The sequence below is a fragment of the Micromys minutus genome (genome assembly GCF_963924665.1).
Source record: "Micromys minutus genome assembly, chromosome: 4".
Lineage (NCBI taxonomy): Eukaryota > Metazoa > Chordata > Mammalia > Rodentia > Muridae > Micromys > Micromys minutus.
Genome location: NC_137973.1, coordinates 23,010,771 through 23,034,560, shown reverse-complemented (window position 1 = coordinate 23,034,560; position 23,790 = coordinate 23,010,771). Strand labels below are relative to the sequence as shown.

The 23,790-nt window shown below is 43.8% G+C and overlaps 1 protein-coding gene across 2 annotated transcripts in view; it reads right to left on the bottom strand.

Annotated features, from left to right (window-relative positions):
• Window positions 1–280: 280 nt before the first annotated feature.
• SH3D19 (SH3 domain containing 19) overlaps window positions 281–23,790 on the bottom strand; it is a 142,340-nt gene continuing 118,830 nt past the window's right edge. For both annotated transcript variants that reach the window (XM_080915122.1, XM_080915123.1), the window contains 12 exons: window positions 20,896–20,957; window positions 19,615–19,879; window positions 17,537–17,605; window positions 17,209–17,349; window positions 11,594–11,666; window positions 10,589–10,719; window positions 8,686–8,744; window positions 6,533–6,735; window positions 6,061–6,113; window positions 4,405–4,591; window positions 3,933–4,030; window positions 281–2,098 (listed from right to left, as the gene is read on the bottom strand). In XM_080915122.1, the coding sequence (XP_080771248.1) occupies window positions 1,982–2,098; window positions 3,933–4,030; window positions 4,405–4,591; window positions 6,061–6,113; window positions 6,533–6,735; window positions 8,686–8,744; window positions 10,589–10,719; window positions 11,594–11,666; window positions 17,209–17,349; window positions 17,537–17,605; window positions 19,615–19,879; window positions 20,896–20,957 (1,458 nt within the window). In that variant the 3' untranslated portion in view covers window positions 281–1,981. The remainder of the gene's footprint in view (window positions 2,099–3,932; window positions 4,031–4,404; window positions 4,592–6,060; window positions 6,114–6,532; window positions 6,736–8,685; window positions 8,745–10,588; window positions 10,720–11,593; window positions 11,667–17,208; window positions 17,350–17,536; window positions 17,606–19,614; window positions 19,880–20,895; window positions 20,958–23,790) is intronic.

Here is a 23,790-nt window from a genome sequence, read left to right as displayed (position 1 = left end):
TGCTCTCTATTAGTTGAGAGAAAAATAAATAGCAAGCAAACCAGAGCATGGTAGAATGAGATGGCCATATATATATTTGCATCAACAAAGAGCAAAGGTATTGCGTAGACTCAGTGGCCTGGGAAAGTCAGCCATCCATCTGTCACCAAACCCATCTTACACACAGCCACACACCCCCTGCTCGTGCGAGGGGCTGGAGCTAGAAGGTTAAGACTGGGAAGCATCTACTTTCTGAAGAATGCAGTCTCGTCTGAGATAAGGAATTGAAAAGTTGAGTTCAGTTTATTATGGTGTCAGAGAGATACACAACTACTGCACGTGTCCTGCTTACAGAGAGCCGGAACTTAAGAGGGATGTTTTCTTCAATAGAAATAGGTTGTCCAGAATCTTCGTAATTAAAGGTTTCAATCTCACAGGCAAAGACACACTTCATACCCCCTCCGCAGCCCTGACCCCTTCTTTCTCTTATGTGGCTCACTGCCAATGAGGATTTAGTTTGAGTAACACTTTAAGTCTTCCCATTCTGGTAAAACTAATTTGAGTGAAAACCTACAATGATTTTCCTTAAACACTCTTAACCGAACAAACATGATAGAAACCCTAGATCCAAAATGCCAAAATCAAACGCAATCATATGCCAGGAATAGGAAATTTGGTAAAAAACAAAGTAAATATTTCCTTATAGAAGCAACATGTTCAGGAAACCGCTGGCCACCCGGGTTCTGGATAATGGGGAAGACAGCACAGATTAAGTGGTCCAGCACATGGAACTGTTCTTGAAAACAGAAGAAAGCCACAAACCCTGTTGGTGAGTGCTTCACATCTCCAGTGAAATGTTAACCCACGGATGCACTAGATTGTCTTCAAAGCATTTGGCTTTAGTTTGTAAACTGTAATTGATTCAGTCCCACAGAGCCACTTGTGAAACTCAGAACATGTAACATTGGATGACAGGAAAGTCGTCTTGTATTTACTCCAATAGCCGCAGGGATGCGATGGGGAAGGGACCGGGCACTGTACTAGCCTTCAGTTCCCTTAAATTATTCTAACTTCTGATCATATTGAGAAGAGATGAGCTATGGGGGCTTGGTACCGTTTCCCATCTTACCATTTGCTCTGTAATCTAAGATACTACGACAAGACACAGCTTTTATGTATTACTGGGGTAATGCAAAGAAAATGAGTTTTCCTTTGGGTACCAGTAATTGTCAAAGGAATGATTGCAGACTCAGAAAATGTGCTTTATAATAACCCTGTTAACATAAAGAATACATACACTGAGGAAGAGGTAAGTCATGGCATATCTGTGGAGGGGTTAGTTGTATTAGCAAGCTATCTCAGGGATGGTTTGGTTCTTTTGACCCCTTCAAGTCCCTGGACAAATGGGGAATGGTTGGAAACACAAGGCGCACTCGGGGACTTGAGCTTATTTTTCTGCTTGTAAATGTTCCACTAGTTACCAGTCTATCTGCCCGGTAGCAAGGATCCGCCCTGGGACTGAGACTAATGGGCTCAAGCTGTTAGAATTAATTTGAATATCAAAAGCGAAATTCAGATTACCATCCATGTCCTGATAGTTACAGCGTGTAGAATGTCAAACGTCCTCTTTTTAAACTGAAGTAGAAAAATGAAGAAGCGGGGTTAATTCAGTGTGCTGATGGGGACAGGTGTGAGTACAGTTCCTGCTTGTTAGCCGGCCCACACGGCCTACACTAGATGCCTTTCCAGGGGAAGCACTCGGCCTGCCACCCCTGCTAACACTTCCCTGTTGGGTTCCTCACTCCATTCCTACCCACACCTTCCCACGAAGGAAGCTAAGCTACAGAACCTACAGGTTTTCTGCCCTCAGAAACTCTAGTGTGCCACGTACATCTTAGACACTTCTCTTTCTGTTAAAAAAGGGATAGTGCACGTATCTGATAGTCAAAGTGAATGAATGTTCAAGTGAGTTCTCATGCCTGGGAGCAGCCGAGCTTCACCTTCAGCTGACTTGTGGAAACTGAACGTAGTTTTTGGGAAATATTCCAGCTCTTCCCATTAGCTCCCCGCGCAGCCAGTCATCATCTACGGGCTCCAGCTCTGTTATTACATCTCCAGCCTGGAAGAAGACAGGAGTTAGAAATAATTATTGGTTTCTGCAGGGTGTAAGCACACAGCGTAGCCTACCTGGAGCAGCGTGAATTATCTTCTCTTTATATAACTCATTTATCTTGATTTGCAGAGAGGATTAAATGATAAACCGCACAGATGATATATACCTAATGACATTTGCTTGCAGGCCTCTTTTTCTCAGACTAAACTCAATCCCCCACCGTCTGCCTTGCGCCACGCTGAGCTTCCTGCTTATGCTTTATGCTCCCACGTGCACAATTCCTAATCTAAATCACTCTAATCGAAAACAGCATCAGCTATATATACACAGATGCACATAGGTTCATCTAACAAGTGTTTACAGAATACCTGCTATGTGGCAGATACTGTCCTGGGTAACACAGTTATAATGTAGTAAATAACAGACTTGCTCTGCAGTAGGAGACAAGCCAACAGAGAGGGACGGCGAGTGTGCCTTTGCTACTCATGAGGGCCGTCTAAGGGGGGCACACGGACAGTCATGCTTACATAAAGGTTACAGGTGAAAGTGAGCCACCTGCTCCTGTGTGCTTTGTCCTAGTCTGTGCCTCGCAAAAATTAAACAACTACATTTCTATAGATGAGCACCATTAGTATCCTCATGTGAGGGATAGACTTTGATGTTTTTTTTGTGTGATGTGCATGTGTGTGGGCTCATGTGTGCATAGGTACATGTGTCTGTGTGTAGACACGGAAGTCAGAGGTGGACGCCAAGTGTCTTCTCAAATCGTTCTGCATCCTATATTACGGAGGGAAGGTCTCTCACTTGAACCCAGACCTCACTGACTCACCTAGTATAGCTATCCGGCTTGTCTGGCGGTCCCTGTCTCCACCAGATTGCCACGGCCTCCTGGCATTTACACGGATACTGGGCATCTGAATCCTGGCACTCACATGTGCAGCAGGTGCTTTACCCACTGAGCTCTCTCTCTAAATAAAGCATCTGAAGCGCTGGCATTATATATGTCTTACTTATGGTTTCTCCTGCTGCATCAAAACACCATGACCAGAAAGCAAGCTGGGGAGAAAAGGGTTTATCTGGCTTATGCTTCCAGATCACAGTCCATCACTGGAGGAACTCACACAGGGCAGGGACCTGGAGGCAGGAGCTGATGCAGAGGCCGTGGAGGGTGCTGCTCACTGGCTCGCTCTGCCTGTGTCTTATAGAACCCAGGACTACGAGCCCACAAGTGTCACCACCCATGGTGGGCTGGACCCTCCCCCATTTATCCCTGATTAAGAAAATGCTCTACAGGTGGAAATTATAGATGCATTTTTCTCAATCGAGGTCCCCTGATTTCTGATAACCCTAGCTTGTGTCAAAGCCGAAATATGTACCCTGCACTGTCTGGTTTCTCCGTTAATTTCAGATGTTGGGAGCAGGCTGTGAGGGCTGTGGAGAACACGCTTAGTGAAAACTCCCACACCAAGATATGCCATTATAAAGCCAAACCCGAGGAATTCTTTGAAGACTGGGATGACTAAGCTCCCTCGGTGACAGTTGATGATGTAGACTACCAGTTCTTCAGTTTGTTTACTTCATCCTCCCTCACTGTCCCTCCTCCATTGTGATGAGACCTCACTAGAGGCTGAATCTGGCCTTCAATAAATGATCCTCCTGCCTCTGCCTCCCAAAAGCTGGAATCACAGGACTTTGTTCACTCTCTTCTGCTACGATTAGGGGCTGAGAACTCTTCACTCTCAGGCAATGATCAATATTCCATTCGTAATCCATACATTCATTCATTCATACGTAGCAGAACAGGTCCCGTGGGAGTGAGCACACAAAGGCACATCCTGACCTTGAAGGACAGCTCGTTCTCGTCTTCCCCGAGGAAATCATACAGGGCTTTAACCTTCCTCCCCTTCGGAACTGTAGAAGCCACACTTTTTGCCTCAGCTGCAAAGACACAAGAATCTCGAATATGCAGGAAAACAATCACACAAAACACAGACACCTTAAGAACCTGCTTTGTCTTTCTCTAAATATTTTCAAGTAGTTCTGAATTTACTTAACTTACAAAAAGATAAGGGATGTTCACTTAGAATGAAAAAAATTGTACAAAGCCTACTTGTTAGTCAAAGTTGGTTGCTATTTAGTGACAGCTTTGTCTTTTCCCCTCTACATAACTCTGACTTAGTACAGGAATGACTTTATTAATCATCTCCTCCGGATGTAGATAAGAAACTTAGGCCAAGCTTGGTCAGAGGTAAAGGACTACAAAACTGAAAAGCCTCGACCCTTGAAATAGGTCACAGGAGCAGCTGTCATACCTGGGCAGGGCTGTACGAACACTGCTGGGAAGATGCCCTCCCTGTCATGCAGGCGGCCGCGGTACCAGTCAGGGTCTAGCCGCTCAAGAATCAGGATACGGTCTCCGCGTTTGAAGGCTAAGTCCTCGCTGGTCTCTGCCGTGAAGCTGTGAAGGGCTCTGCACCATTCTCCAGGAGGGCTGCCATCCTGTTTCAGGGCAGGAGTCTGGTAAGGAACTCACGTTTTCTCCCAGATAGCATTTCTCAAGGCTCCCTCGTGAGGAATACAAGCTAAGGGACCATGAGGGCAGGTAGGATTGCCCAGTGGTTGAGTTCATGCTGCTCTTCCAGAGGACCAGAGTTCAGTTCCCAGGGACCCAGGTCGGACAGCTCACAACCACCTGTAACTCCAACCCAAAAGGATCGAAACCCTCTTCTGGCCTCAGAGGGCATTCACATGCAAATGTAAGCATACACACATAAATAGGTAAATAGGAACATGTTTCTGTGGTGCTGGAGACACACACACACACACACACACACAGGGTAAGAGGCAGAGAACGAACACATGGGGCTGGAGAGATGGCTCATCGGTTAAGAACACTGGCTGATCTTCCAGAAGACCTGGGTTTGGTTCCCAGCACCCACATAGTGACTCAGTCCTTTGTACACCAATTCCAGGGGAGCTAATGCCCTCTTCTGGCCTCCCATGGCATTGCATGTTCATGATGCACAGAGTACATTCAATAAAACACCCATATACATTAAAAGATAAAATAAAAAAGGTTTGTTTGTTTGTTTTTAAAAAGAATACTTATCTACCAGTCATAGTGTCACACACCTTTAAATCCCAGTCCTTGGGAGGCAGAGGCGGCCAATCTATCTAGGGTTTGGGCCCCGCCTGTCTACAGAGCAAAGACAATGTCTTTAACTCCCTCCAAAGCACGAGAAGGTTCTGTCCTGTGAAGGGGCAGCTCTTCCAAGATGGATGGATCAGAATCTCTAGCAGGCAAAGGCTTTGCAGCCATGCAGTCAAGGGTTCCAGACCTGGTTCTACCATTTCCTGGCTATGTGTGACACTCAGGCTTTTCTGGGATTCGGTTTCATCTATGGGTGTTTGTGAGACTCAAATGACAAGACACAGAAAACGTGTTCCACAGTGCCGGGCACACCTTCCCTTCTCAGTAGCTCGTGGACTAAACAGAAACGAAAAGCATGAAAATAAGAACCCTTTACCTGCTAGGGTTGGTGACTCACTTAGGAAGCTGAGGCAGGGGAATGATCATATATTTGAGGTCAGCCAAGAACCCGGGCGTGGTAGTACATACTTATAGTATCAGCACTTGGGAGTTAGAGGCAGGATGATACAGAGTTCAAGGCTACACAAGACCCTAACTTAACAGCCCTCTCTACAAAGGAGGGCCATGGAATGCTTACTTGTGACATGAAAACAGAAACGGAGACTATTTGGGAGGAAGAAGAGGAAGGGGAGAGCAAAAGGCATTGTCTGAGTCTTCCGTACAGTGTTACAGTCATTATCTGATCTACTGCAGAATTTGCTATGTAACAAGAAAAGTGATTATTCCCCACCATTTCCTCTGTATAATTAATTATAGTATCGCTTCCCCCAGGGTCTAAGTGTGGCTGTCACAAAGTTTATCTATTCAAGCAGCCTACCTGAGAATTTGAGCCAGGGTCTTCATTTTTGGTCTTTGGTGGCACCTTTGTGCCTACATTAAAAGAAAAAAAAAAAAAAAAAAAGGAAGGGGTGGAATCAGATTAAAAAACAAACAACCATACAGTATTAGAGAAAAACTGTTTGGTAGGGTGACAGCGGAGACTGGGATTCTAGACCGGTCTCTTTAAGTGTTAGCCTCCTGGGGACTTTATTTAATTGTAAACCAGGACTCAAAATTTACTGTATAATGCACTGCTTGCAAGTTTTTGTCATTTCTCTTATGAAGCCATTGCGAATTACCTAAACCATAGATTAAACCAGTTACCCACACAAATCACCATTCAAAGGAAGTTTCTTTCTTACCGTGACAAATGTGGGAATATGGGTCCTTAAACGTCCTACGTGTTATTATATTACTGGTTCATTTGAGTTAGGCAAAGACACAATAAATACCCCATCCCCCATACTCACTTAAGATATTTGCACCAGATGTGGGGTGATCCTCAACAAGTTCCACGAAGTTAAGGGGGAAGATCCCAGTTCGGTCTCGAATCTCTCCTCTACCCCATTCCTCATTCACATACCCCGTGAGAATAATTACTTCTCCCTCTGAGAAACTTAACTCATCCTTCTGGTCTCCGATATACTCAAACCGAGCGACACATCGTGGGCCTCTGAACAGAGAACAGCACAGTCAGGGTTAAACAAGAGAATGTAGGAAAAGTTGTCACACAGAAATGCCAAGCTCGAGGCCAGAGACTTTCAGCAGCATTCTGGATCGGTAGCTGACTGGTTAGTCTACACTGCACATCTGCCTTTGATCGGTTTTTATGTAAATACAGCATCTCCCCAGGCTCCATTTGTCTGTGTCTTCGTTCCAAAGCAATCCAAGGCCCCTCTAAAGCTGTTCAACCATAGACGTGCTGGGATTAGGGTACTTCCCCTGAGAATCTCGGAGCATAGCATCAAATGTCTCGCTTAAAGCATGGGGACAGTGTACAAGGGGCATCTCCCAGGCAGGGGGATGCTCCCTATGAACTGAATCGAGGCCAATGTATAAATGAGTGTGACGAGTTAGAAGGACAAAGAGGACAGAGTGCTGGCACGCTAAAACACACTCGCTGCTCGGTAAGGACGGTGTCACATGTCAGAAGGTGCCATCCTGAGGCTCGGAGCTGCAATTTTGAGTGAAAGTAAGATACAAGCAGGGATAAAACTTGGTCTGTGGGTCTGATTCAATCCCAAGCCTTTGATTTGAGACCTAGAAAGGAAGTGTCAACGGCAGAGATCGAAGGAGATCTGCCTGTGAGGAAAGGCTGGCCTGGGTTGCAGTCAGATTCTGATTGATTGGGTCAACAGATCAATCGCCGCTCAAGCCCACTGCAATTGCACAAGCCTGAGTACTATCTGTGCCCAAGTGCCAGCCAACGACTTGATGCTGTCTGTGGCACCAGTTTTCTTTCTTGTGATAACCTTTGCATTTATTTTCTCCAGTCCCCTGGGGATCTCTCCTTATGTCTGACCTATTCACAGACAGGTTTACAGCCTTCACCAGGCTGTGAATTGTACTAATTTGCTCATTTAACTAGAATACAGAGCTGCACTGTGGCAGGGCTTTAAATCACACAAGAGTTACAATGAGGTATAAAAGGCTCATAAATCCGGGAAAAGTTTCAGGAACACAGGAACACACAGGGAGATCTGCAGTTTAACTCTTCCCTCACCGTGGCCTAGTCCTTAAAAACAAAACAATACAGTATGTTTGCCAAGCTGCATTTCTTGTTTCCATGGCTGGGATTAGAACCCGGAGCTGTATTCTGATAGGTAAGCATTCAGCCACTGAGCTGAGCCCAGGTTGGCCTCACCTGGCTCTTTTTTGTACTTCATATTTCTATAAGACAGACATGTCTTCCATGAGGAAAACACTTTAAGTTCTTTTAAAAAGCTGCTAATAACACCAGAAAGACACACTAAAAACTCCCCGATAGCAAAACTGTCTGTGTGCAGGTCAGGGCAAGTCTAACCAGAATTCTTTTTTAAATTTATTCATTTATGTGTGTGAATGTTTTACCTAAAGTATATGTATATATGTATGTATGTATGTGTGTATGTATGTATGTATGTATGTAGATATATGCACACCATACATATGTAGGCCTGGTGCCTACAGGTCAGAAGAAAGCAATGAATCCCCAGCATCTGGAGTCACAAATGGTTGTGAGCCACATATAGATGCTGGAATCGAACCCAGGTCCTCTGCAAGACCAGCATTTTGCTCTTAATTGCTAAGCCATTTCTCCAGTTTAAAAAAAAAAAAAAAAAGTTGTTCATGTACATACCTACAGAGGCCAGCAGAGGGCACCAGATCACCTGGAATTAGAGTTCGTTTTAGCTACCTAATGTGGGTGCTTGGAATTGAACCTGGGTCCTCTGCGGGGGCAGGACACATCCTAATCACTGAGCCATGTCTGCAGACTCTCACTATCATATTTTAAGCAAATAACGTTTCCCCAGAATTAAGGGCACTGAGGATCTATCCAATCATGCAATGGACATGATTAAACTTAGAAATTCTTCGTTGCTAATGCCTTAAAAAACAAAACAACAAACTGTACAGAACTTACTTAGCACAGTGAGATGAAAACGATTCTCTCTTTCCACTCCTTCCTTCTGGAATATCAACCTAGCAGAGACAAAATTATGTAACACTCTTTTTTTTTCTTTCCATAATTTGGTTAAGATAAATGTAACATCAACTACTTAGGAGATGTGTGATTAAAATTAAACAGCGAAGCCGGCTGTTGAACGTTTTGAAGGTACAGTTCCTAAACACTAAAATAACCAAAATGAGGTTTGGGAAGGCTTTACATATTCTGCAAGATGTGGTGACATACTCCTGTAACATTGGCACACAGGACGCCGAGGCAGGAGGATCATGCAAAGGAGGCTAGCCAGGGCCACAGCAGTGAGACTCTGTGTAAAAGGTGTGGAGGGAGAATAGCTCCTTATGCAGTCCTCCTCAAGCAGCCAACTAACTCTTGCCTATGTGCTTCCGTGAGCACATAACACCATTCCATCCCTGAGTTTTATACACTTTAGGAGGCGCGTATGACATCAGACATCAGGCACCAGGCGGTAATGCTGTCCCCTTGTTCAAACCGAGGGCAGGACTCTGTAACACTTCCTTGGTCCACAAATGAAGCGTTTGATCAGATCAGCAGATTCTCTCCATGTGCTGAAGGGCACTTTGCCCCTTCATATAAACAGTGCAAGAAGAAAAGGATTTGTGCGAAATGTCTCCTAAGTGCCAGGCCCTGCGTCTGTCTGGTTAGCAGAAGGTAAACGGGGCTGGGATAAAATTCTCGGCCATAACCATGCAGTTGAAAACTACTTGAGGTTGTGAGGTCTGTATTAGATCAGTGCCCCTTTTGATAAATTCTGTTAAGTTTGATGTTTTAAAACAATTTTTAAAACTTGTGAGCTTAGGAATAACATTTATACTAATAATGTGGCCAACTGGGTGTGATTGATTTCCGTGGGGTAATTGTGCTTTTTAGAGCACTGTTACACTGAGCAGAAGAGAAATGAGGAGGAGTGTTCGAACTTACATTACTCTTAATATTCATTTAGAGAATGTGGCTTGAGACCTGCGGAGGACCAGGCCACATTTGCACTGGGCAATTTTTAAGACCTACATTTCATAATGCAAGAGGCCCAGATCCTCTCTACTTGAGAAAAAAATACAGATTTTTCTGTAATGCCTAGATTTTAAAGTTTCTGATGTAATGGAAGGTGATTGCTCTGTTCCCCTTCAAAATAAGCTGTTTTATTGATGTCAGATAGTGAGTCATATTTTTCCTATTAATGCATGTGTTCAAAAACAGTCTTGTTTTGTCTCTGAGTTTCACAGCTGCCCAGGCTTAGCAGGGAAGTCTTCAACATACTGGAGTGTGTTCACAAGTTAAGCTATTAGGGGCTATAAAATTTTGATGCTTCGATGTAATTTTCTCCAACCTGACTTGAAAATATTATGTGAGAAACAATGGATCACTACCTTGGAAGTGCCTGGGTATTCTCAAACCAACGTGGTGCCACACCCCCAAAGAGCATCCTTTCAGAACTGTCTGGTAGCACCAACTGGCGTTCACAAAATGTTTCCGAGCACTAACAAATACACTTGAGTGCTTAAGAACCCTTCAAGGATGAATGATTTACCATCTGATACTGTTTTGCTGGAGGGTGGGCCTGGCAATGTGTATTTAACTAAAATTAGTGAGTCCCCCCACTCCTAAACCCTGTTAATAGCTGAAACAGGTATCACTGCTGAGCTTTTATTCCTTCCTGAACGCTGACAGAGCCAGCCTGTGTGGGAAAATATTCATTTAAAAAATGTCCGACTGTCAAATGACCCAGAGAAGACAGAAAAGGCAAACTCGGGACTGTAGGCTTCTAGTTACTCTTTCCCATCTGTGAGCCTCACCGAAGCGCCCAGTGTGCGGCCAAATAAAGTAAACAAAGCCCACTTACGATGACTTTGACGTAATTGGCAGGAAACATGCCAGTCTGGCTCCTACATTTCCCTCTGTACCATTCTGCATCTATTTTTTCGAGAAGATAAACAATCTCTCCAGATGTGAGGCTCAGATCGTCGGCTTGCTCTGCAATACAGAATTCATGACACACAGTGAGGTGCCCCAGCTGCACATATGACTGAAGCGGGGAACAGAGTGGCATTTACATCTGTCCACAGAGGCAGGGGGTGCATTCGCCGATTCTGAGACAGACTAGACGATGCTGATCAAATTAATTTTTTTCCAGAAAATTTTATTTTAAAAATGTGATATTAGAGGTTCTATCTGAGGTCAAGTTAGATATATCTACTAAGGGAAACAGTTTTTAAAACCACCATAGTCCTGGCCAGTGATTCCTACTGTGCCAATGTAAGTGACAGATCTTTACAGACCGGGTATGACGGATAGACTTACCTCTCTATTCCCGTCACCAACTTCAAACATTAACTAAGGGAGTACTACAGCTATTTAGGAGGAAAATTTACCTACACCAAAATAGAAACCAATCTGCGAAGTATATATATAAATACATTGTAAATAGTTTTTTCAAAAAAGCATTTGTAGCTTTGGCTATGATGGATAACTTAAAACGATTACAAAAATCTAATACTTTGATCTCACAGCAGGCGGTGGGTGACACATCCACCTTTTAAAGAACCTTTTAAACACCCACTTCACTTATTAAATTAGAATTAACTTCATCACATGCTCAGCAAGAAAATGTTCTATCACAAGCCCCTAAACCATGTTATTCTGAGCTAAAACTTAAGTTTGCAAAGGGTAAGCAATGGCCACTTTTCATTTGTATGAGGGATCTCCCATTTCTTTCAAAGGACAGGCTTTCAGCTAAGTCTGCTGATTCGGTGCCCGGCCCCTTCCTGAAGACAGAGTTGTTGGCTATAAGATGGTATCTGCAGGCTGGCATTCTACGGGCGCAGGCAATGGGCTTCTACGTCCTTACCTGCTGGGAAGTCGTGAAGAGCCACGGCGTGAGGAGCACCACTGTCTACAGGCTTCTGAGTGTGGCCTGAATCCTTGGGGGGGAGGGACAAACAGGGCTGTGAGTGGGTGTGCAGGATAGACACCAGTTTCATTAATCTCTGCAAGACCACAGTTTTTCTCTCTCTCTCATTATAAAGTCCTCCTGAAGAAACTGCACCATGAGTACTAGACGCAGGCCACACAGGAGAACAAGAAGGGACCATTCATCACCTCCCAAACAATGTGCCCTTGCCAGGGTAGGTACAGGAATAAATTTCCATTGCATAGCACTAAGCATTCCTTTTTAAATACTCACTTTATGCACATGGGTATTTTGCCTGCATGCATGTCTGTGTGTCATACAAGCACCTGGTGCCTACAGAGACCAGAGGAAGGGACATGATTCCCCGGAACTGCAGTTGCTCAGGACTGAACCTGTGTCCTCTACAAAAGCAGCAGCAGGTCTTTAACCTCTAAGTCATCTTTCCAGCCTCACTAACAAAACAGAGGCGCTTAACTTTAAAAACGTCGAAGGAAATAAAAAGAAAACACCATAACATTTATCCTACCGTAAAGTCGTGGGACTCAACCACTTTGCCATTCTTTCCCTGCTCCTACTGATCAATTAAACCATAAGGACAGAGCTTTCACAGCTAAGTCCATTCTGATGGAAGAGAATGAAGTTCTGTATTTATGTTCCTGCTTTTTGCAATGAAAGGAGCTAATGACTTCCCATAAAAGTATAATTCACAGAAGGAAAACCAGTTCATTTATTACCACTTAACTGAATACATTCTCTGGTCTGAAAGCTAGGTTATTTCCCATACTTGGCCTGTCTATTTAATCTGAATGGCTTATTCGACAAGCAATTCTAAGTAAATTAGTGAAGAAAAGGCAGTATTCTTTAGCTAGGTAAACAATAGGCTGGATTAGCTAGAGGAGAGGGGGAGGTTGAAGATGATGCTTTGTTACTCACAAGCAGCTACTCAGCTCCGGTTTTACTTTGTTTTTTTTCTTGTTCCTCATTCTCCTCTGGCCCCTCTGCTGCTGTTGCTGCTGCTGCTGTTATGTGATAGAGATCCCCCTGCCTCTGCTGGGATTAAAAGCCTACACCCACCACACCCTGTTTACTTTATTTCTTGAGACAAGGTATGGTTATATCTCCAGGTAGGCCTTGAACTCATTTTTATAGACTAGTGTGGTTTCAAATTCATGATGCTCCTGCCTCAACATCCTGAGTGTTAGGATTATGAGTATGTGTCACCATACCTGGGTTCTTAGTCTCTTATATGAAGAAACAGGCTTATCGATGACATCATCATCAAGTCCAGTTACAGGATGTTGCTTACTTTCTTTGGTGGTCTGTAGATCAGGGCCAGGGCTTTACTCATGGGCAAGGAAGACTCCATCTTTGACCCTTGGGAATGTTACTTAAAAATATTCGGGCTGGAGAGATGGCTCAGAGGTTAAGAGCATTGACTGCTCTTCCACAGGAACTGAGTTCAATTCCCAGCAACCACATGATGGCTCACAACCATCTGTAATGGGATCTGATGCCCTCTTCTGGTGTGTCTGACAGCTACAGTGAACTACATAAAATAAGTAAGTTTTAAAAAAAGATTTAATAGTAGCAAACTTATAAAATGGATGAAGGTAGACTGTCGTGAGCTTTCTCTCTTCATTTTTCAATGACTCTTGACCTCTAAGGGATTCTTCATCCCTGGCCTGTCCTCAGCAGCAGGGCACTGGCTTGACCACAGTGTAGTATGAGGAATGGCCCACTCTTCCTACCCTGCACTTCCTCAGATCTTTCCCGAACCCTCCTGCACTTTTAACCAAAATCTGTCACATGGCAAACTGTCTATTTAATACAGGTAAGCAGAGCTGTGTGTGTGTGTGTGTGTGTGTGTGTGTGTGTGTGTGTCTGTGTCTGTGTGTCTGTGTGTGAGCGATCGAGTGCAAGTGATTTTATTTGTTCCTGATTTAAAATCTTCAGAAATAAAGAATGACTACTCAGTAATTATACTAGGCTGGCTGGCTAGTGGCTCAGAGACAGTGATGACATGGATCTGCCTCAAACCTAACACGGATGTGAGTCTTCAAGGGAACCAAAGACCTGAATATACCCAAGAGTGAGAAAGTCAGCAAGATAATTTGAGCTTCCAGTTAGTGTCGTTTCTCAAGATTTCAGTGATAACCAAGGACGTCCACAGGGAGATGGACAGCCCAGACTCCACCAGGGTACATACCTAAGACAGTTCAAAGGTCTTCATTGTTAGAGAAACGGCATCATAACAGCAAGAGAAGCTAATACCTCTGCTCATTGTGCTCCAGTCACTGTGACAAATACCTTGTGTGCATTAACATTACCTCACTCGTTAAGTGTCTGAGATACAATTTATACAAAATGAAATTTATCAATTTAGAGTCTACGTGATTTAAGAACATTCACCGAAGTCTATGTTTACAGCAATTTTATGATTCCCCCTGCTTTCCCCACAGAACCCATGTGAAGGCTAAAGTTATGTTTTAAGTTTAAATGACTGTGCTTAAGAGATCTATAAAACAAAAATGCCTTTAAGCTGCCCAAGAACAGACAGCATGCTGGGAGGCTGGGGCACTGCTCACGTGAGGTGACATGACACGTGTTTTTACTTTTGTAAACAGGCCGACTGCCCCAACTGGGCAGGATGTGCTTGATCACGCGTAGACAAGAGGTGTGCAGGCAGGAAGGACATCAGAATGCACGCTTGCCCCCAGTTAGACAAAGGTGAAAAGCACATAGCTTTGTGAGCTTTGTCTTTATAAGCCTCCGACTAATATATTTTGGTGCCGTTCTTCCTGAACAGTTTTAATAAAGCTTGCTTCAAATTGGCTCAAAAACTGTGGTAGTGGTCTTCTTCCTGCCCGGGGCGGGGGTTAATGCTCCTTATCCACCCCCCCCCCCCAGGCCTAAGCAAACACTAATCTACTTTCTGTTACTGAGGATTCACCTTTTCTGGGTTTCTGTGCAATATGTCAATTCTGAAAACAACTCTGGGATGTTACCATACTTCCCATAATTAAAGACAAAACAGACAAACAAAACAACACAAATGTTTTTGTGCCCGGGTGGAAGGGAAACTGAAGCCACACACGCGCTGAAGACAGTTCTCTCTCTCTGCCCAGTCTTTTGGATTCTACCATAATTGATACATTTAATATCGTCTGTTTACCATCTTAGGGGAAGGTGTGATACCATTTTGGACAGAACTTCTTCATGGCTTTTGGTGGTCTTGGGAATGGGCACTAGACAAGTTTGGGGCCAGTGAGTGACTCACATTTTATTTTCTAAAAATGGTAACAATTCCTACAAAACCCAAAGCCTAAAGGATGATTCATTTCCTCATCACCAACAGACACAATGCACTGACCCCTGGGGACCTGTTCTCTGCAAATCCACAACTCCAGACTAAAAGACAATGTTCACAGTGGGAAAATGTTACACCTTTAAAATTTTAAGCTTTAAAAATATATGCAAGAGGATAGTTTTCTTTTTGGCAGTGTAAGTCCTGCTGTTACCAACAGCATGCTGAGAGAGGAAGGGTGCCTAAAACAGATGGCTGATTCTGGACCTAAACAGAGAAAACTGGGTAAGAGAAATTTCCCGTGTGAACTAGTGAGATTCTCACATGGGAGCTACACTAGCTGGAGACATATCTTCTTAAAATGATCATTTTTAGTTTCTCAGAAAAAAAAAGCCTCAGTGGAGAAACTGCCTTTCAGAAGGAAGGCATTACACTGGATCGTGAAAATTAGGATGGAGAACAAACTATAAAATCCTCTTTACTTGAGTTGAACGAGCGGTGGGCTGAATTTTTCACACATATTACCTCGTGTGACAAGAGGTGAAAACTTAACCGGGGAAGTTAAACTCTTCTAAAAACAAAGCTAGAGCTGGGGGTGTTGCTCAGAAGTACAGCAGCTGCCTAGCTTCTCTGACACCCAGAGCTCAATCTCCTGCAATGCTAAACTGTAAATGTAACTTTTATTCTCCCGGATGTAATTGTTCTCTCTGAGGCTCACTGCCTCTGTCTGCCAACCTAGGCCTGGTGCTGGAAGCTTCCAGCCTGTGTACAGTCTTATCTAGGCCTAAAATGTTTTCAGCCTCTGAGACTTGCTGCTGAACAAGCTCACCCTTTCTAGTTCTTTCTGAGCTCTGGCTGGCTGGTTCAACTCAGGTGTTCTGGCTCAAACTCCTCTCCAAGCTGACTGATTCAATCTGGCTTCTCTGTCGGCTTCTGACTGGATTGCTCTGCTTGGTCTCATACTAATTCTGTCAATATGCTCCAGTCTTCTGGCTCCTTCTCATTCTCTGGCTCGCTCTCTCTCTGTAACCTGTCTCTATACAACTGTCCTAGTAAAGCTGCCTCCTTCCTTTCTCCCTCTCCCTCTGCACGGCTCTCCCTTAAGTAGCTTCCTTCTCCTCTCTCTTCTTGTGAGAGTTGGGCATATCCTATTCTGTTAAATCTTTCTCTGATCTATCATTTTGTCTGCCACTCAATTAGACATCACATTCAAACAAGGGTGCTACCTTTTATAAGCTAACTTTACCTTCATTGTCTGGGATAAAGGTGTGTACGAAGGGCATGTCTGTATTCTAGCCAGAGATTGAAGGTGAGTGCTAAGGCTGAGCCACAGTAAATCTAGAACTAGAAACATTTTTCCCCAGTAAAGGGCACAGTCTCAGGTTCACAGTGTGACTAAATCTTGTGCAACACTAAGCAAATTGCCTTCAGGAACCACTGAGTCTTATATGAGGCTCCCAAACTTTGTTGTCAGGCCTAAATTGTGATTTGAGACACTGGATTATATTTCATTATTTAATGAACTTATTAAAGCAGATAAATGAGATTTATAGGTTTACAGGAAGCTTTCTTCTCCCTCTCTAGACAGGGTCTCCTGTCAGGAGACCTCTGCCATGCATCCAAAGATGACCTTGGACTTCTGATCCTGTTTGACTCCACCTCCTTACAGAGAGAGCACCCGCAACTCCACACCCTGTTAATCTTTTTTCTTTTTCTTTTTGAGCCAGGGTTTCTGTGTGTAGCTCTGGCTGTCCTGGATCTCATTCTGTAGACCAGGCTGGCCACCAAGTCAGAGATCTGCCTGCCTTTGCCTCCAGAGTGCTGGAATTAAAGGCATTATCATACATAATACAGGGCTCAGCTTGCATTTTAAAGAAGTATTTTATGTCAGATTTAGCATTCGAAGGATTCCCTTTAAAATAATGGATTCATTCCGCTAGAAAAAACAACCCCTGGTACTTGACAAACAGGTGCACATATTTAAGAGTAAGTAGCTTTCTCGCTCAAAAACCCGACAGTAGACTGTCCTGGCTCCCACACGCCACCAGGACATGAAGGAGGCAGGACACCTGTGCCAACAGGATTAGAGTCATTTATTCTAAAATTGGAGCAAACTGCTGCTGTTCTTTCCACCCTGGTTAAAGTGATGCTCCTGATAAAAGAGACTCAAGGAGCGGAGGGTATAATTATCGGCTCTATGATGGGGTCGCCATGTACGGCACGAAGTCTCACAATAGCAATTCCTTACGTTAGCTCTGCTTCTCGGGCGCTCGTCAAGCGGAGTGACGATCTTCATCTGGGACGGGTGGACTCTGCCGGTGCCTTCTCCCCGTTGGCATTCCAAGTAATTATTTTCTGCCTGCTTCAGAATCACAAGTACATCCCCACGCTGGAAAGCACAACAGCACTCTCTGAAGCAATTATTATTTAATAAAACATTATTACTTTCCCACATTTTAATCTTTGGAGCCTAAAGCATTTAATAATGTGTAATAGCAGGAACAGAGGGCGGCAGGTTTTTTTTTTTTCTTTTCTTTTTCTTTTAATCAGTCAGTAAAGAAAGAGCTTGACTTTACCTTACAAGAGAGGTCCGTGGGGTTTTGGGAGACAATGTCTTCATTGGCAATTCCATGAGGCACAGATAGCTTAAATGTAAACCGTAAGAAAATTATTCCCAATCTCAAACCGTCACTTGCTGTGGTCACTTTGGCACGTGTGCTGAAGTTAAAGTACAACTTCTTCAGAAGGCCTTGAGCCCTGGTAGCCAGTATCTGTCTGCTTGAAGCCCAGAGACTCACTGAAGCCCTATTCCAACAGTCTGACCTTATAATGGTTTTTAGCTCCAGGGCTAAAGGGTTCTGTTTCTGCCTTGGTAGATTTTGGCCGATGAGTACTTGTCAGAAGTTCTAGGTAATATACACTTTAAAAACATGAAGAATGAGGCTACCTGGGCCCCTGGATTAGCCACGAGCAAAGACACAGAGCACAAGGAGGTGGCCCTGTAAATCTGGGTTGAGTAGCTTCCCTCCTCCCACATCTCCACAGTATCCTGGAGTTCCTAAGGCACATAGATTTCTAGTAGAAGTGGTATAGCCATGGGGGTGGGTGGGAAGTGGATTTAAGGATGTATTTCATAATGAGACACATCACTCTAAACAGTCCATCATTTTTAATTCCCGATTTCTTTGAATTCCTTAAATAGTTTGACATTACACAGAACCCAAGCGAAACCTGGTCCCCCTTGAATAAACAGTGTTGGCATAGGGTGGCCATAGCAAACAGAGACCACACCACTAATTAACCCTGTATTCATGGTATGGTAAACTGCTGAAGAGTGTTGGCTCAGTGCCAAATTGTTCAGTATTAATGGCCTGGTTTTACCGCTAACTGGCTTAAATCTCTAATGTGGTCTCCGTTTCCTTATTTGTATAATGGGGATAATAAAAGTATCTAATTTACAAGGTTAGTTTTGAATGGTGCCTAGCTAATAATTAGTTTTCGATACATACCAATTACTCTGCTACTTTATTTATTAGTTAGTCTATCCCAAAGACTATGCCTGGGGTTTGGGCATAGTTAATGTTCCATTAGCTTATACTTCATCTTAATGGGGGGGTGGGAGAGAGAGAGAGAGAGAGAGAGAGAGAGAGAGAGAGAGAGAGAGAGAGAGAGAGAGAGAGAGACAGGGGGGGTGGGCAATGGGTTTCATTAATTTAACTGACTGTGAATATTTTATCTGTTCTGATCTGTCTATTCTCTTCTCAAAACAAGAATTAGCTTGAAGTAAAACCACTTTCTGACTTGAGGGAAGTATAGGACAGGATTAAATTACTGACTACTGTTAAACACAGCACTGGCATACAATTATTGAAAAAACAGAAATAGTTCTCCCTGCCCACTTATAAGTTAGTTTTTATAAATCATCTCTGTCTGTCATTTGTGGGATACACAGGCAAAAGTCATTTGGTGAAAAACACCCAAAGAGACCAAAATGAACATTCAACTATCTCAATTACTGATAAGAACTTTTAACTAGTAGCTATTAAATGGGGCGTAATAATTATGCTTATAAAATGAAAAAAAAAACTGTAAGGAAGTCCATTGATCTTAATAAAAGCTTAATTTCTACTTCATTTAAATGCTACTCACTTTGTGGACAAAGCAACTGTAAAGTACAAACTACGCCAGGAGATGGGCCATGGCATTTGCCACTTTCTCCATGGCAGACGCTGCTGCATTGTCAGGTAGAATTCCTCTCTGCCCGCTTCCCCTTCCTGGGTGTTTCTAATACTCTGTCTTGAAGACCCAGGGATTTCTGCTGTGGTTTTGTCTTTTAAAGATTTCTTTGTTTTATGTGTATGAGGACTTGCTCACACGTATGTCAGCGTAGCGTGTGTTTGGACGGCTGTGACCTGCTATGTGGCGGCTGGGAATCAAACTGGGGTCCTCTGCATCTGCAGGAACAATTGCTTCAAACTGCTGAGCCATATCTCCAGCCTCAGAAAACCGAGGCTTGTGGCAGCCTACTTCTCTGAAGCTTTCTGGGCCAGGGCCAACCCCACGCTTGCTTTCATCTCTTTACAAAAGAACTACAGGTCTTTCTTATCCTAGCACAAAACCCTTAAGCACCACCATTTTAGAAGTCCAGGCTTACCATGTATTTCCTGTAGAGAGGGTGTCCTGGTTTGGGACGAGGGGGTAGCACCGGATCTTGGTTTTTAAAGACTTGACTCTTGGCTTTTGAAAGTCCAGACGCCAAGTGACTTTGCTTTTTCTGAAGATCCATGTCGGAGGAGGAACGATTCAAAGGCAGATTTTTATTTGATGATTTGGTTGCAGAAAGTTTAGGGGGTGGTGGTCTCTCAGGGGCCCCTTTTGGGGGAGGCCTCCAAACTGGAATGACTTTTCCATGTACAGGTCTGAAAGGCAAGAGGGAGCCATTCGTAAGTCAACATTTTGCTCTCATCTAGGCTGTTTCATCCTTACACACACACACACACACACACACACACACACACACACACACACACACACACCTACCAGCCTGGCGCAGACATGAAGAACTTTACTGCTAGTGGGATGCAGTTTGCTGAAACCTGCAGGCTGTGCTATTTTTGAGCAAATGACTGTTGCATTAAACATTATATCAGAGGAAATGGCTTCCTCTTAGCTTGCACTGGAGATTCATTAGCTCAAGACAAACAGGCATTTACTGTCACGAGCGCTCTAAGGCCCCAACTGCTCCTAAACCCACGATTTCAGGAAGCTAAGTACTATCTGCCACAGTCTGAGACAACTGCTTAGACATGAGATGATATCAGGTGTATGTGCTTGGGTCATTTGCATAATGAGAAAGGGAACACCAAAATCCCCTAATGGTCACATTACATGTTACCACTAAAACTCTTAATTTAGATTAACATAAAGTCCTAAAACTGAAATAGGACAGTTACTAGTTTGAATACCTTTTTCCTTATCTCTAAATGAAAATAAACTTCAACATGGTAATGCCTTCTGCAAGTGTGACAGTCTTTGTTCAAACACCCCTGGAGCTCTGGGGATAGGCCAGCTCTGAGTTCCCTTCCGAGATGCTGAGAAACAGGCCTGCCTTTCCTAATCGGAGGGTGTTTATGAGCAAGACTTCACAAGAGGAACTGTTTTAGTTTAGTTTGGAAAGTTGTCTTATTTATTTGGAAAAAGTATCAAAGACTCACTCTTGTTTGAGCTCTGTGGGTTTTTGGATCTTGTTGAAAGAAGAAAACATCAGAGAGTACCATAACCTGCTGTCACAAGCAGACTGCGGGCTAGCAGCCCGGGCAGACTCCTGAGTTTCTCTCCAAGACAAGATCTAAGGCTCACAGCCTTGCATGTAGAAGATAGTGGACAGGAGCCAGTTCTCCACAGCATCTCTCCAGCTTTCCCACATTCTACTTACCTTGGTGGCAACCTGGGGGGTCCTTGTACCAAGCCTCCTGGTTCACTGGCTTGCTCCAGCTCCTACAAATGTCACAGAAGGCTTTTCAGTCAAGACTAACCCAAACCAAGGGTTTGTAATAGGAACTGGGGTCAGCTTTTTGGGTCTATTTTTTAAGTAGAAAAGTTATGGAGAACAGCTGAGAAGGACTCTCAGTATATACTTATACATTTACATATGAATATACATATATGCATGCCCTCTCTGGCTTGAAACTATGTAGACCAGATCCTGAATCAGAGATTCACCTGCCTCTGTGTCTAGAGTGTTGGGATTATAGGCATGCTCTATTGTGCCTAGTCATAAAGCAATATTTTAAAAAAGACTTTTTTATGTGTATGACTTTTGCTTACATATATGGGTGGGTGCCCTAAGAGGACAGAGGAGGGTGCCCTAGGTAGTGATTTCCTCCTTTCCTGACAGTTTGCTTCAATTTTAATATATGACATTTCTTCGTCTCAATTATGGGAGAAAACAGTCTCGAGTTTAAACCCTAGAGAGTGAAGTGGATGGCTGTTCTGCTTACAACAGTCAGAACTCATCTCCTTGCTGGATAGCTTCAAAACAAGCAGTGGGTTCTGAACTAGAGAGTTTGAGGACATTGAAAAGATCTTGAAAGGAAGAAACGTGAGGAGAGACAGACGGGAAGGAGAGATGGGGATTTCTCCAGACTGCACACAGGTTGCATGGGCAGCCCCGCCTTTGTGGGGAGTGTGTGTTCAGGAAGTGTGTGAAAGCACAAGACAGGTCTAGCTGGGTTCTGCAGCCTAATGGTAGACCAGAGGACTTGGGGGGCGGGGGGCTCAGCTGATCTGTTTCATAGGTTTTCAGAACATGTCATAGGCCAAGGACTGGGGAACCATTCCTCGGCTGAGTGAGAAGCAGAAAGATTTCAAAGACCAAGCAGGACTCTCTGTTCTTTTCTTCTGGGAAAAATCCTAACTAAACTGTTCTTTTTTTTTCCCCAGTTGCAACTTTGAAAGTATTTACTCATAAGACTCCTAAGTCATTAAGACCCCAGCATACACCCAGGAAATGCTGTCTCTAAGATTTGAAAGGCAAAAATTTTCTAGCCCTTTAAAATTATTCTGCATTAACAGTTACTTAGTGATTGCTTAGGAATCTTTGGGCAAATCCAAACTGTTTCATCCTCATAACAAATGAGTTGAAACTTCTTTCTATATTTTAAAATTCATGCTATTTATAACATCGCCTTAAATACCAAGTGATTAATCGCCAATAACTATGATAATTTAAACATGTTTCCGATGTCTCATTTTTTAAAAAACAAATTAAGCTTGCCCTTAAAAACTTGGTTTCACTAATGAGTTCAGTTAATGTAGTGAAGCAAGGCGCCAGCTCATAAAGCCTGCAATATTCCGGAATCTAACCCACGCCTTATGAGCACGCTGCTGCCTGTAATTCTTCCTGACAGTGCTGCTCTGATAAAGCACACGTCTCTCCTTGGCCACCTTTAAAATTAAAGCAAACAAACTTTAGCAGGCAAGGAGAACTTTTCATTGATTTTCCTCAAAATTAGTTGTGGGTTGTGCCTTAATAATTGAGGGAGATTTCAGCAAAAATGTTACCATGTAACTCTGACATGGAAGGGTGTATGTGTGTGTGTGTGTGTGTGTGTGTGTGTGTGTGTGTGTGTGTGGACATGGAAGGGTGTATGTGTGTGTGTGTGTGTGTGGACATGGAAGGGTGTATGTGTGTGTGTGTGTGTGTGTGTGTGTATCTTACGGTGTATAACACATATTAGCCAGGGCCTCCTGAGCCCAGGCTTGTCTTCTCTCTTTGTTTTCCACAAGACTTTACCACAAATGAGCTGCATCCATGTAGGTTTGCCAAATATTTAAAATATCTTCCTGATCTCTCATTTTGACAAACTTTTAAGTTGGAACAAGGAAGGCAAATCCTGGAAGACACTGCCGTCTGTGACACCCTCCAACAGTGAGACAAGGTGGTGCAGCTGTCTCAGTGTTTACTCATTTTGGGTTGGTTCCCAGTTTCTGCCAACAGTCCTCAGAGATTAGTGACTAGAGTTTCCCCTTCTTCAGCGTTCCACACACACTGCGAAGCCTTTCTCTGTGGTAGTTTTTCCGTAGTTCTGAGATCCCGGGAACTCTGGTGTCTGAGATGCTGGCCGAGGTACTTTTCTGATCACAGCATTTCTGTAAATGCCATCTTTGCACCAGATGCATTAGAATCATACTTTAATTTTGGAAAGATTCCCCCCCCCTTATTTCTTTTTGAGAGAGGCCTTTGAGGTGTACCACAGATGAGAGTAGATCTCCTGAGCCCCCTGTCTAGGTTCTCCAAGCACTAGGGTAACTGGTGGATGTAACCAGACCTGGGGACTCCGGGTTTCATGTCATTTTAAAAAGGGAGATATTTCTCCTTCTCCCAAGACCACATGTGCATCGCATGTGTTTTAGGGTTTCCATCAGTGTGAAGGGACACCAGGACCATGGGAACTCTTACAAAGGACAACATTTAATTGGGGCTGGCTTGCAGGTTCAGAGTTTCAGTCTATTATCAAAGTGGGAACATGGCAGCACCCAGGCAGGCAAGGCATTGGAGGATCTGAGAGTTCTACATCTTCATCCAAAGGAAGCCAGGAGCAGACTGTCTTCCAAGCGGCTGGGAGGAGGGTCTCAAAGCCCACCCCCACAGGGACACACTTCCTCCAACAAGGCCACATCTCCTAATAGTGCCATTCTCTGGGCTACGCATATTCAAACCACCACAGTGTGCGTGTTGGCAGTGTGGAGCAGCTGCCTTAGGTCTGTTTCGTAGGAGCTGAAACTCCCTCAGAGCAGAGCTTAAAGTCAACTTGTCCCCGGCACATAC